This window comes from Sardina pilchardus, chromosome 4 (assembly GCF_963854185.1).
Source record: "Sardina pilchardus chromosome 4, fSarPil1.1, whole genome shotgun sequence".
Taxonomy (NCBI): domain Eukaryota; kingdom Metazoa; phylum Chordata; class Actinopteri; order Clupeiformes; family Clupeidae; genus Sardina; species Sardina pilchardus.
Genome location: NC_084997.1, coordinates 3,971,880 through 3,986,059, shown reverse-complemented (window position 1 = coordinate 3,986,059; position 14,180 = coordinate 3,971,880). Strand labels below are relative to the sequence as shown.

Genomic DNA, 14,180 nt, shown 5'->3' with positions numbered 1-14,180 from the left:
TCGGCCAACCACCGGCCTCTTCCGGCGCTGTCTCCATGCCGCCGCCGTCTCCTGCCCGGCTGCCGCACCTGACGCGGGCTGTGGCCGGCGACCGGGGGCGAGTCGTCTGCGGGATCAGTGGCGGAGATTTCAGCCCGGCGCTAATCCTCTCTGGCTGTGGGATCCAGAGGATTGGACTGGGGATAGGGAGAGGGATCCTCCATATAGGGATGCGCGGAGCAGGAAAACACCAACAAAGCAGCTCACACCCCAGGGGAGCGGAGCTATAAATAGATCAAAAACGGATGGCTCTTCCCCTCCCAAATCCCCCCCTCCACGGTGTTTGGCTGGCAGTAAAGCTGCTTTGCATGGTTGCTCATTGCTCCTAAGGATGCTGTATGTGTGTTTGTTGTGTGTATGTACATGTGGCCATTTGCGTGTGTGTGTGTGTGTGTGTGTGTGTGTGTGTGTGTGTGTGTGCGTGCGTCTGTGCGTGCGTCTGTGTGTGTTGGGATAGGCTTACGAGGGCTACGTAATGATTGTAAACAATCCCTCAGAGCAGCTCAAGTAACTAACCGGATTTTATTTAGTATATTTGACTTGCAGTAGGCTTGTTGCGTCCGTTTGTTTACAAGCCTTCTCCAGACATCAACTGTGAGTGAGCAGAGGAAAGTGGAAGTAGGCTAATAGACACACAGGACTAACTCGAAGTGGCGTTTGCCCTGAGGCGGAAGGGTGTGGCTCTCCAGTCAGCCTCCCCAGCCCCTCAGCCCCTGTCAGTGTAGTTCACTCGACCCGATCCCGTCTGTGACCCAGAATGCTGCACACATTCTCCCTAAAACGCACGTCACTGGGCGCGCAGTGCAGGGGCCGCTCGCATGTCTCTCTGGCTCGGCTGCGTCGTACAAGCGTTGGGAAATGCATCTTTCGCTTGCATCTGACCAGTTTTGTTCAGTAAGCACGCACAGCCGCACCAACACGCTGCCCAATAGCTGGTGTAATTACCCTGGCAGCAGGATTGCCTTGCTGGTTATACGTAAGATGGTGTTTACTGTAAACATGTCACGTTCAATTCTCATTACAGGGCCTCAGGAGTGTGTGTGTGTGTGTGTGTGTGTGTGTGTGTGTGTGTGCATGTGGTGATGACGGTACGGGATTCTCTGTCAAAGAAAAGCTATGCCATTGGAAGTGCACTGAAGTACATGATTTGAGCATTTCGGTCAGCGCCAGACAGTACTCTGTCATGTCTGGATAGGACGCTCTGGCCCGGTCTGGTGGTAAACAAACGTATCAAGTTACAGTGGACGGCAGGTAGGCCATTACACACCCTGGTGTTTTACTGAAACCAGCTAGTGGCCTGAGAGAACAGCTAAGGTGTGTGTGAAATCTCTTTACTGATTTGTTTTGTCTGTCAATGCCCACTGGACATTTGAAGGACAGACTGCTATAGTTGGACATTTGTCTGCTTGGCTTCCTGAGTTCTCCAGACAGCTCATTGATCTCCACAGCGATATTAATGGCATACGTGTGGAAAGCCGTGTTTTAAGTGCAGTTCTTGTCATATCTCGTGCTAGTGCTTTTCTTCCTCTTTTGTACTTTTGTTCCTAGGAAATCAATATTTCCCCACTAATTTGTTAAAAATTATCAACATTTATTGAGGTAAATTTCCCAAGTTCCCAACTGTTCCCAGTTTTACCATTGCTTTTTAGGCTCAGTTGATGAATATTCATTGTTCATAAAAAACACGGCTGATCTGATAGGACTGTATATTACTGTATGGCAATGTCATTGACACTGTAAGTAGGCAGATGAGTGGTGAAAGTTTGCTCCGATATGCAGCCAAGCTGCAAGACTGCCAAGTGTTGAGTGTCCCGTATGAGAGTCCTGATAAGAGACTCTTGAAACGCCAAGGAGTTGTGATTATTGTCATTCCTCGGCTTATTTGGCTTAATCACATTTCAGCCCCCCCACTGAAATGGCCCCATTATCCATGAACTCGGGCGTGCGGGCGGTAAAACATGTCAAAAGCTGAGGATGTTGGCCCTGGGGCCCCCAATGCTGAACACAAAGCAGTATGAATAGACTGGTGATCCCAACAGCGGACTTCTCTCATGGACGCCACTATACATCTGAGGTGCTGACGGAGGGGAGCAAGAGTGGGGTCAGTGGTGACCGAAATATCTCTCTTGCCCAGAGAACCATGGGCTTGGCTTTTCCCAAGGCTCACAGTGCCCCTAGGTCTTGTGACGTGACCTTTTTCTCTGCCCTTCTGGGCCGTGCCAAAGAACACACACACACACACACACACACACACACACATAGGTTTGCAGAAGGACGGACTACTGGGTGAGTGGAGACAGTCTGATTTACACTGCAGATTTAGCCTGCATCTGCAAGGATGGAAATCATTCATTCATAAACACCTGCACCTGACTCCTTTGCTCTGTTTCGAGTACACACACAGAGACCTGCACTTGTTATGTCACCCAGGAATGCCCTCTGGGAGCTACTGTGCAACGTGGTGTTGTTCTCCGACAGGTTGAATTAGTTGCAGTCTCCTTCAAGGTGTCTTTGATGCCGAGTGCTTCTCAGGTACACAGCTTCAAAGGTAGTGTTAAGCGTGAGGAAAGGGTTGACTGTGTACTTGTGAAACAAGACACTTGCAATGTTTCTCTCACACAGGTAGACCAGAGGTCAGGTTGAACTGGATTGCTAGCTTGTTCTTGTAACAAGTGTCTGTTCTAGTGAATTCTATAAATACACTTTTGTTTTCCCAGGAAAAGGCTGTGTCAGGACTTGCCTTTTGCTTTTGGTTTGGTTGATGGGGCATTCCCCTTTAATCCTTCCAATAACTGCATAGTTAGTAACTAGGCAACTAGTTTGGCTTTAACCTCCCCTACAGTACCATTCACAATCTTTTATTGCCACCTGTTTTGGCCCACAAGGCACACTGTTGTAGTCACTTTCCTTTGGGTAGAGAAAGCTCAATGAAAGTCACGATGATGTACATTTGCAAAACAACCACGTACCATCAGGCAGTGCATTGCCTGTTACCCGGCAACAAGCGAATGCGTCGATGACCATCTCGGCTGGGGTTCCTGTTTGATCCCACTGGAAGCGAGGGAAAAACAAGTGACTCATCTGCGAATGTTTTTTAATGAGCATCACGTCTGATGCTGAGTTATTTATAGCTACTTCCTTTTGTTTGGCTACACCGGTATCTAATTCACATACCCTTTCACCTTCTGTTTCCTGGACTAGGCTCTTAAAGTGCGCTTTTAAAGATGGAAGATTGGGGCTTGGTGATGATTTGACTACCCATTCAAGCATCCCTTCCCGTGAGCTTTGGCTAGTCTCCTCTCCTCCTCTCCTCCTCTCCTCCTCTCCCTGAAGTGGCCGTTAATAATACTAAAGACGATGGGAGCTGAATCAATACCCCCTGATTCTCAGCACACTCTGCAGCTCATCTGCCTGCCTTTTAGAGCCATTCTCATCCACCCACGCCCACCCCCCCATGCACACACACACACACACATACTCACAACTCTCTCACACACACTCACACAATCACACACGCACGCACACACACACACACGCACACACACACTCCCCCACCGCCAACCCACCTTCTGCGAGAGAACAAGCACCCCTCTGTCACTGCACTGCCGTGGCAAGCGAGGGGCTGTGCGGACGTCACCAAGCCCTGGTCGCGCTGCCTGTTCCTCGACACATTCATTAGCCAGGGGTCCTCAGGGGTCAGCAAGTACAAGCCCAGTCCCAGAGCCCATGGGATGGGTGGGCGGCGTGGGGGACACGAGGGTGATGGCACCATTGGTCTAGTTGACTCTGGCTGCTCCAGTGGGAAAAAAAAGGCAAATGCTATTCTGTGTCAGAGATGAAAAGACCTGGCAAATGGGTTGTCGCAGTTTCGTGGGGACGAGAGTGGCAAACGGGAAGCAAGTGAATGTGCTCACTGGGCGTGTCTAATCGTCCACACCAAGCTGCCCATTCACCCCCACCCCTCCGCTTTATAGAGCTGTCTGTTTTTTGTCATGCTCAGGTCGCCGCCGTTTTCTTTGACAGCGTTTGCCACTTGTTGAAGCTCGCTCAACACGACCCACGCCGATTTGGAGCCACTCGAGTGATGCTGTTTTTCGCAGCACCAGCTTGTTCAGCGTTCTGATAGCTTCACAAAAGTCGGCGGCTGCATCTCCCCACTTTACCTGTCGTTCTCAGTGAGCGCTAGTCCATATTGATCTGAGGGATGGGGGGTACTAGGCTGTCTTGGCTCGTTTCTCCTCTGCTCCCACTGTGCTCCAGTCTTGTTGAACCTTCCCCTGCCCTCTTCGCCTGCTGTGTGGGGACGCTCCGGTTTCAGGCCCCGTGTGGCCCTTCTCCAGCTCACAAGCCCTTTGTCTGCATCATGGCAGCCTCTGGAAAATTGAACCTGCCATGAACTTTATTTTTGTAATAAGGCCCTTTTGTTCATCCTGTGATCTCTCGTAATTGAAAGCATGATCCCTTGTGGATGTCTGACGATCTCTGACTTCCGCGCTAACGGAGGGCAGTGTAGCCAGACATCATGTGATCTTTCTCATCTGGCCTGATCTGTACACTTTTCTATTGTATGGAGGCTGAGTGTGTTTACGTCCCCGGGTCAGTAGACATGCCCTGTCCCTGCCTGGTATGGTGCAGTGGTGGAAGTGGAGGGGACGTTCACAAGCTGGCTCGGCTCTGTGTGCTCCGGTGCCAAGCGGAGCGGCTATGGCCATGTCCCGCCACCTCGGCTGCCTGTAAATGTGATGTATGGTTGGCCCTGGGAGCCAAGTGGCCTGGTCCCACGATGCCTTGCTGTCCCTGTGACATGGGCTCACGGCCGGCCTGCTGTCAGGTGCCCCCGGCCCGCTCCCACTCCAATCAATCTCCATCAGGGCCAGCGAGCTACGCCCCACTACTGTGTGTGGGTGTGTGCTGCTGCTCTGCAGAGATTGCACACACAAACTCCCACACGCTGATACCAGACAACCGTTTTGCATGTCAGCAAATCCCATACTGGCACCCTTAGCATGCTAAACTCCATGTAGCGACTAGATTGCTTTCCTCTTTTTCCACCCACGTTGCATCACTCTCCGGTCGCCAAGGGCAGGGAGGGCAAAAAAAAAGAGAAAGTTTGTCCCCTAAGTGTCCCCCAGCAGCTGTGCTGAGTGCCAGGCCTCATGGTAATGTCCTGACACAGGACTTGTATGTGCTGTGTGTACAAGGCATCCTTCTCACGCCGGGGCTGTACAGGCCAGGATTACCCTCATTCTGACTCCTGCTGGACACAGTGGACTCGGACTCTGGATTAGATGGACATTAATCCCGATGCCGTCCGCCGTAATTACACTGGTTACAGTAAATAAACAAATCAAGTTTTAGAGAGGGGCAAAACTATGTGCTGCGGTGTGGTGTGTGATCCACGCTAGAGGCCATTCTTTGCATGCTCATTGTGGATGCATGCACACGCACTCCTCTTACTCATCAGCGCAAAGTCCACTGAGAACTTCTTCATGTCCAGTCAGCTCTGTGTGTGTGTGTGTATGTGTGTGTGAGAGAGAGAGGGGGAGAGAGAGAGAAAGAGGAGGGGTGTCAGGCACAGGGCAATCACTTCCATGTCCTCAGGCCTCAATGCCCCCATTGTGGGCTTGGCGTTTGCGTCACAAATCTGATTTTATTAAGCGATGAAAAGGGGGCTGTCTATTCATGAGGATGGAACTCCCTTGTGCCCCTGGCCTTTCTGTATGCCTCTTGCAGGGGCCGTGCCACCAGGCTCCTTTTCTCTGTCACAGCCCCGCGCAGGCTCTGGGTCAGTGGCCATCGCTGAACCCACGACATTCTGCCGGACTAGTGACGTCCCAAGATGCCTGGCCCAACTCCGCGCGCCCATGAATGGCTCTCGCCATGAATGGTGGCCTGTGTGTGACCCCTCATGAATCACGCCGATGGCCCCTGAAAGTAGCGCCACGCTCGCCACAGAGGCGTCCCCTCGGCTCCATTCATCCTCTCCCGGCCTTCCAGAGCGACGAGAGACGGGGTCGCCCCACGTTGCCGTGGTCGTGCCGCCGAATGTAGTCCATCTTGTTCACTCTTCAGCAGGACAAATGAGAGAGGTAGTGATTCACACCATTACCGTACGGCCTCCCCCCCCCCCCCCCCATCACCCACTTTGCTCAGAGGGGTGTTGATTCATTCACATACTCAGGCAGGGCTTTGATGAGCTGCTTCAAACATGTCCTCCAACCTCTGTGATGAGCTCATTCACAGTTGATGGAGCAGGTTAAGCGCATAGGAATTAACTTCCGACAGAGCCGGCTGAACTGCACTGAGACTCGGGAGATTTGCATGAGGTCTCCAACAAATGCGGGCGCACACTTGGGCAACCTTTAGTGACTAAGCTGTGGGAGCAGAGCTGTGTGATCCACTGCAGATACCAGCCTCTCAGACTGCACACTTGACTGGGTTAGTTTACATAGTCGACTAGTTCAGCCATGTAGTGGGACTCGGGGTAATAGAAGACAAATGGTCCAACATGCACATAGATGGCTCTTCCCTTGATTCAGGTGTCTGCATTATTACTTATCCTGGTTTCTAGATTTGGTGCTGCAATGTGTAGGCTTGTGATAGGTGTGTGTGTGTGTGTGTGTGTGTGTGTGTGTGTGTGTGTGAGAGATAAGGGAGACTGCCCCTGGGTACAGGGTGAGCACATGGGGGTAGTTGTGTGGTGTGTGTGAATGAGAGGAAGCATTCTGAGGGAGCTTAGTGTGGCGGGCTGTATTGGCTCAGGGCAGGGCTTTGGGCTGGGTTTGGGTCGGTTTGTTCCTGTGTGCTGTGGTCGCCCCACATGCAAGAGAGTGCCTCTACAGCTGGGATCCTGCCGCGCTGCTGATGGTCGTGTGGCATGCTGACGGGGTGATTGAACATCTGTGAAATCAAAGGAGCCCAAGAGCTTCTCACCGCCTCTTGCCGCGCCAGCCAAACGCAGCGGCTGGAGTCATGGCACACTGCTCTCCGAGTGTTTCTCTCTAGACTTCCCATTTAACATCCTCTCTCTCTCTCTCTCCCTCTCCCTCTCCCTCTCTCTCCAGTTGATGTGAGTGCGTCGCTGCCGCTGCAAGTGCCCCCTGCCGCCATCCCCATGGACCTGCGCGTGGACCACCAGTTTGCGCTGGCGCCGGCCGACCCCAGCCAGCGGGAGCAGCAGCTGCAGCAGGAGCTCCTGGCCCTCAAGCAGAAGCAGCAGATCCAGCGCCAGCTCCTCATCGCCGAGTTCCAGCGCCAGCACGAGCAGCTCTCGCGCCAGCACGAGGCCCAGCTGCAGGAGCACATCAAGGTAGGAGATACGGACATATGCACACACACACACACACACACGCACGCACGCACGTGACCCTCTCCGTCCATCGGTTTCTGTATCTGTTGGCTTTATCCTGCTGTGTGACCATATTATCATTGTGCTGCTGTTTTCATTTCCAACAGTTGTGGGTTATGTGTGATTTGTGTTGCATGCATAGTTATCCTTTTGCATGTTTGAGTGCAGTAACTAGGGGAAAGAGGATGACTGAAAAAACAACTAGGGGAAAGAGGATGACTGAAAAAACTGGGGAGAGGGTGTGTGTGTGAGAGTGTGTGAGAAAGAGTGTGTGAGTGAGTGCGTGCGTGCATGACTCTGGTTTCATGAGGCTGGGCTTCTGTCAGATCCCTCCTGTCTGAGGGCTTTGTGTAAAGCCCTTGATTGCAGAGGGGCATGTGCTCAGCAGAATGCCAGTTTGCTGTGGTAAGGTGGGAGCAGGGGCTGCCATGAGAGGAAGGGCCGTGTGTGTGTGTGTGTGTGTGTGTGTGTGTGTGTGTGTGTGTGTGTATGCATGTGGAGTCACTCTGCAGTGGCTAGAACAGTATAAGCACACACACACACACACACACACACACAATCACTATGGGAACCCTGTCCTTGGGAAAATTGCTGCACAGCCACAAGACTACTGGCTTTCCCCCCTCACTCTGCCTCGGCCCAAGCCCCGGCAGCCAATCGGTGCACAGCTGATCCCCTCGATGGCTATAAATAGCACGGCTGGAGGGCTGCAGGAGGCAGCAGGAAGGAGACAGTGCTGATTGACGCTGCGCCTTCCACTGGGCCTTCAAGGGTGACACCTCTCTGATGCGCCAAACCCCCGAGTGCAGATTGGAGTCTCGCCTCAGCTGCCTCGCCCCGCAGAAGACCACTGCAGAGAGAGAGAGAGAGAGGGATAGAGGGAGAGAGGGAGAGAGACAGAGAGAGAGAGGGATAGAGAGAGAAAGAGAGAGAGAGAGCGAGACATAGAGAGAGAGGGGGGATGGAGAAAAAGGATGGATGTAATGTGTCTTGTGGAGAGCAGAGCCTCTAGACAGCCAATCCACCATCTGAAAAACAATAGTCATTATTTTGGAGCGAGCTGTCCGGTGCTTTGGGTCATTCCACATCAATATGTAGGGCTAAATCCAGCCACAGAATGAGCAGAGCTGCCTGTTGGCCACGCATGAAAATGGGCGAGAGCATCTTGATGCAAACAGTCTTTAAGTATCGCCTTCCTCCAGGCAGCATCCGCACAGATTATGCAGTTTGAAGCCAGAGCCAGAGCCTCTAAATGGAGAATAGATATGATGTGATGGATACAGTAGCTGAAGGAAAGGCTTGCTTTCTGTCTCTCCAGAGACATGGAGAGAGAGAGAGAGAGAGAGAGAGAGAGAGAGAGCAGGAGATGGAGCATAATGATGTCTCTCTTAGACATAGAACATGCTGCCCCAACCTCTGCCAGCTTGCCGTCTTATAAAGGCAGGCAACCACAGGCACTATGGGGGGTGGTAGGGGGGGCACACTTTCAACTGGCCCGCGGTGACTCACCCCTCTGGGACTTCCTGTTGGCACTGTTTGGGCATCTGGGGAGAGAGGAGAGAGGGGAAAAGAAAGTGTGTGAAGGGAAAGAGAGACACCGAGAGAGGGAGAGAGGTGGAGGGAGGGTGAGACGAGAGGAAGCGAGAGTGAGAGTGCACGGCTTGTTTGCAAGACCTTTGCTGAGGTGGAAGGGCTGACGTGATCAAATCATGTCGTTACAGCGTGTGTGCAAAGGGCCCCACGTTTACACAGGAAATCAGAGCTGTGATTGCCCAGGGGAGGGGAAGGAGGGGAGGGGAGGGGAGAGGAGAGGCTGCGTCCGTAATTCAGGCCAGCCTGAGCCCAGTCGAGCCGCTCTGCGCTGTGCTGTGCTGTGTTGCGCTGTGCTGCCATCTCTGCAGCCACAAGTCCCTGCTTGTCCAGCAGCCTCGGCTCCCCCCTCAGCCTCTTCAGCTATTTATAGTGCAAGCCGAGCAGAACAGCCAGAGCCCGGCAGATCTGCAGCCTGCACAGAGACGGCTCCCCCGCCTCCCCCTCCCCCCGACAACCACCTTCCTCCTGCTCCTCCACCTCCACCACCACCACCAGCACCACCACCACCACCAGCAGCAGCAGCAGCCCAGTGCTGCACTCCCTCCTCTGCTCTTAAAGAAGCTACACCACTCACAGAGAAAAACCTTCCATAGAGGTCAGAGTAGTGACAAGTGCAGAGCCAGCAGAGAGTGTGTGTGTGTGTGTGTGCGCGCCTGTGTGTGTGTGTGTGTGTGTGTGTGCCTGTGTGTGTGTGTGAGAGAGAGCTGGTTAGTTAACCTGTGTCCGTGCATGTGTTGTCCCCTCAGCACCAGCAGGATCTGTTGGCCCTGAAGCATCAGCAGGAGCTGCTGGAGCACCAGCGCAAGCTGGAGAGGCACCGGCACGAGCAGGAGCTGGAGAAGCAGCAGAGAGAACACAAGCTGCAGCAGCTCAAGAACAAGGAGCGCGGCCAAGAGAGTGAGTGCCACACACACACACACACACACACACACACACACACACACACACACACACACAGAAAGATACGGAACGAAAGACCGTAAGATAGAAATTTCAGCCTTTCAAGAACAAGGAGTTGAGCCCATGTGTGCCACTGGCTCTGAAACCTCTGAGTATTTTCAAGCCAGTTCAGAGTTGTATGAGCCAAGATGCACATTTCCAACAATCAAACATCTCCATGTGAAGTAGAGAAACATTGCAGACAGTTCTCTCTAGTGGATCTGGCCTTCATTAGCCAAGGGTACTGGATTGTGTAGCTTATCAAGGGTCCCTTTTTTTGGTAAGGGTCAGATAATACCTGAAATGAATATTATGTTATCGCAAGGCATGACATGATAACAGACAATAAAATTACGTAGTGTCTCCTGAACGTGTGTATCAAGAATTAAACTTTTAAGAATGAAATTGTACTTTCTTACAACTTGTAAACATTACTTAAAGAAAGTGACACTCAAAGCAAAACTGAAAGAAGCTATGACAAAATGAATTGACTGACTAATCACATGATAGCAATAATTTAGCACAACTTGAGCCCTTTAATCGGAGCATGTGCCAAATTGTGCCATGTACCGTGTTCCTCTCTAGCATACTCTCCTCACTTAGGGCAGTGTTGCTAGAGCGCCAGGCTTCTGTTGAGCCCTGCACTCTGTGCGTGTAGAAGCCAAATGCCCACACCACCAAAAAAGGCAGTTGAATTGGCATGCTTGTTGAGAACTCCTTGTTTTGCCATTCACAGTCCTGTTGTCATTCTTCCTGCCATCTTGCCTGGCACAGCAGTCACCTGCCGACTGCCTCGCACCAAGTGTGCCTGAATGAGAAGTGACGTGCTGACAGAACACAGAGGGGCCCCTCTGGGACCTGTTTACAGGGCAATGGGAAGATGGTAGAGAGAGAGAAGAGAGGGAGAGAGAGAGTGCGGCTGAGAACTGTGTGACATCTCTCAACTTTCACAAATACAAACTTGTCACATGCTTAGGAACATACAAAGAAAAGGGGCTAAAAAGGGAATAAAAGATCAACGTGCTGCCGTCTCCCTGGAATTGCTTTGAAAGGAAGCTCTTTGCCAAGAGACTTCTCCCCAGCAGTGGCAAGATGCTGGCTTCAGTTCCCCACACAGATCTCAGGGACAGCATGCAGAGTAAGGATTCCTATATGCTTATTTAACACTGACACCAGGGAGTCTGGCTCTATCTTTGTAATGGTGATCAATGCCGCTTCGATCCTTGTTCTCTCTTGCTTGGAGGAACCATAGAAGAAGTTCTGGTTCCCATGTGGGAGGGAAATTAGCACTGCAGAAGCGCTTTGGGCAGGCCTCTCCAAACCGGAACAGGCCTGCTGGTTCCCCAATTGGCCTGTTTTCTTTCCGTTGACCTACATTAGGCAGTATACGTCCAAGATGGCTGCCGGTGGCGGTCCTAGAGCTAGTGATCTCGTCCTCATTAGCTGACTCTGTGTCTCTCTACCGACAGGTGCAGTGGCCAGCACGGAGGTGAAGATGCGTCTGCAGGAGTTTGTCCTGAACAAGAAGAAGGCCCTGGCCCAGAGAAACCTAAACCACTGCATGCCCAACGACCCTCGCTACTGGTATGGGTGAGTGTCCAGGCCACACCTGCTCCTGCTCCTGCTCCTGCCACTGCCCCTACACGCCAGGACAATGTTCAATGGGATCTGCTGTGACTTAAGATACTTCCAAACACTGCTTACTGAAAATATTAACCCTGAAATTGTGTGTGTGTGTGTGTGTGTGTGTGTGTGTGTGTAGTACGAGGACACAGAAAATGTGTGGACTAGCACCATTTTGTCCTGAAACCTTTTGGTCTTTTGGGAGTTAAGGTGTAAACATTCCCATTTCACCCACACACACACTAACCTGGCAAGTGTAAATGTGCAAATGGCTTTTTTTCCCCTAACGGCGGAAAATGTGTTTTTGGCACCCAGCATCACACTGGTCCCTTAGTGGTTTTTTTTTCTGTCTTCATTTTCTGTATTTTTTTTCTCAAGTTTGTGTCAACAGTTTTCCCCAACCTTGGATTATTGGTTTGGAATACTGATCACAGGGAATACCTGAGATTACAATGGGCTTTTGTGAAGTTCTCTGCTCGAGGGAGTTTTGATTGGATGAAAAGTTTTAAGATGTGCGCCCCCCCACTGCAGATTAGATGGCACTTGTAAAGATGGTCTTTATTCAGAGCACCTCAGCTCTGCCTCCTCTGTTCTACAGTCACATCCACTTCTGTTTGTACTGCCTTGTCACTGTCGCCATTGACAAGTCGCTTTTTTCTCCTTTTACAAATAGAATAGAAAAGTGGGTTTTGATGTCACCTCACAGTTTTTTTTAAATGTTTAAAAAGGTTTTGAGGAACAAACTTTCACTGTTTTTTTTCCACTTTCAAAGCCACTGGGGAAAGATAAAGGCAGCATGCAGGTTTGTGAATGGGTTTGAGTTTCTCTCTCTCTCTCTTTCTCTCTCTCTCTCTCCCTCTTCTCTCTCTCTCTCTCTCTCTCTCTCTCTCTCTCTCTCTCTCTCTCTCTCTCTCTCTCCCTCTCTTATTGCACATTCCTCCCGGCAGCCCTGGAGTGTGGGCTGTGGCGCTGTGATAATGGCGCGGGGAGACGGTGGGTGCGGGGAAAGGCTTTCATGTGCAAAGGATGAATATTAACGTAAAAAAAGGGCTGCCGCCCGCCCCCCCCCCCCCCCCCACCCCCCTCCCTCCACAGCCCCACAGCCCACCTCAGCACCCCGCTCCACTGCACCTTTTCATGGGCTCCTATCTGGCCGAGAGAAGATAAATAAACCCAGCGCCTCTGCCCCAACTGTACGTGTGTGCGCACAGGGCCTGGAGACCTGTGCGTTTAGCTCAGTTCAGCCAGAAGGCTGTATTCATGAGCAGTGGGGGGGAAAAGAGACTGCCACGGCCCCGCGTCATCGCTCAGCCCAGACCTAGTGCGACTGAAATAACTGCTCTGTTTGCGTGGTGCGCCTAGTTGTATATTTTAGGTTTCAGCCATTCAGATTAGATTGTTTATATGCAGCAGCTGTACAGATCACAATGGAATTAGTGGAATCAGAGGAATTTGCCCATGGATGAGTTAGGAGTTAGTGGGGCCAGCCAGAGAGCTGCAGTGCATTACTGTAGGGGTAAATAAAGATGGCTGTGTTTTGAAAAGCCCAGCGTTGGTGGAGTTATTCAGGCCTCAGCGACTAGAGGAGGAAGAATGAAACATCCAGCATCCATATTCATGAGCCTCCTCTTCCCTGCATTACTTGGCACCTTCAGCCCATTCCCTTCCTCATCTCCCTCTTCCTCTCCAAAGAGAATAGAGAACTGAAGAGAGAGAGCAGGAAGGCGGTCTGTCTGTGGAGCTTGTGTTGACTTATTCCCTCTCCCGCTGCTACAATGAGATCGATTGTGACAGTTAGGCAAAGGAGGTGTGGGATAGGCCGACGGAAGGAGGCAACAAACACAATATGTTTTATTAATCAAAACATTTGCATGCTGACAGCCCGAATGCGCGTCACTTTCCCGTCGTCCGTAATTGCCGACGGAGCCAAAAACATGTCACTCAAGCTCCCAGACAAACTGCATATTTGCGATGTGGGTAAACCGTGGCAGATTGAATTCATGGGTCTGGGAGGTTGCCAGCTGACCTGAAGTGGCTTGAGAGAGAGAGAGAGAGAGAGAGAGAGAGAAAGACGGAGAGAGGAAAAGAGTGAAATGGTGCTGTTCTCTTCAGTGAGTGGGGTGGGTGGGGGCAGGTTGAGATTGGTCTGCTGCAATTGAGTTAATTCACCCCACCATATCACCCGCTTCCAGAGAGAGCATCTATTTTCCTAACATGAAGTCAAGTGGCCTACTTTTGACGAGTTTCCCCCGCCCTGCAAACTAACGTCTACATGTATGTTTGTAAACAAAATGCCAGCTCCCCTTCCCCAAGGCTTCACACAAACGCACGTCAGGGGTTACATGAGATTGCATGCAATCTGACAGGCCACAAATAAACATTGGTTCAAAGTGAATTAGGCCCTAAGGACTCGTTGGGGTTTTAAGCACATTCCAAATGCCTCTCAGGAGCGTAGTGTTCAAATCATTTCCATCTCCGTTGTGGATGTGTGTAGTTAGAGCCTCTAATGTGGAGCCACCCATTGTTTGATTTATAAAGTAGACGCACAGTCTGCAGTGACATAGCACATTTTGAAGAGAGCAAATCTATTGAGCGGCAGTGGGCAGGGCCAGGTGTGGGCCAGAGCACACCTGCAGAG

General features: G+C 51.4%; 1 protein-coding gene across 2 annotated transcripts in view; it reads left to right on the top strand.

Moving 5' to 3' along the window:
- Nucleotides 1-14,180, top strand: part of hdac4 (histone deacetylase 4) — a 148,869-nt gene that overhangs the window by 77,945 nt on the left and 56,744 nt on the right. For both annotated transcript variants that reach the window (XM_062533760.1, XM_062533761.1), the window contains 3 exons: nt 7,104-7,348; nt 9,727-9,877; nt 11,389-11,509. In XM_062533760.1, the coding sequence (XP_062389744.1) occupies nt 7,104-7,348; nt 9,727-9,877; nt 11,389-11,509 (517 nt within the window). The remainder of the gene's footprint in view (nt 1-7,103; nt 7,349-9,726; nt 9,878-11,388; nt 11,510-14,180) is intronic.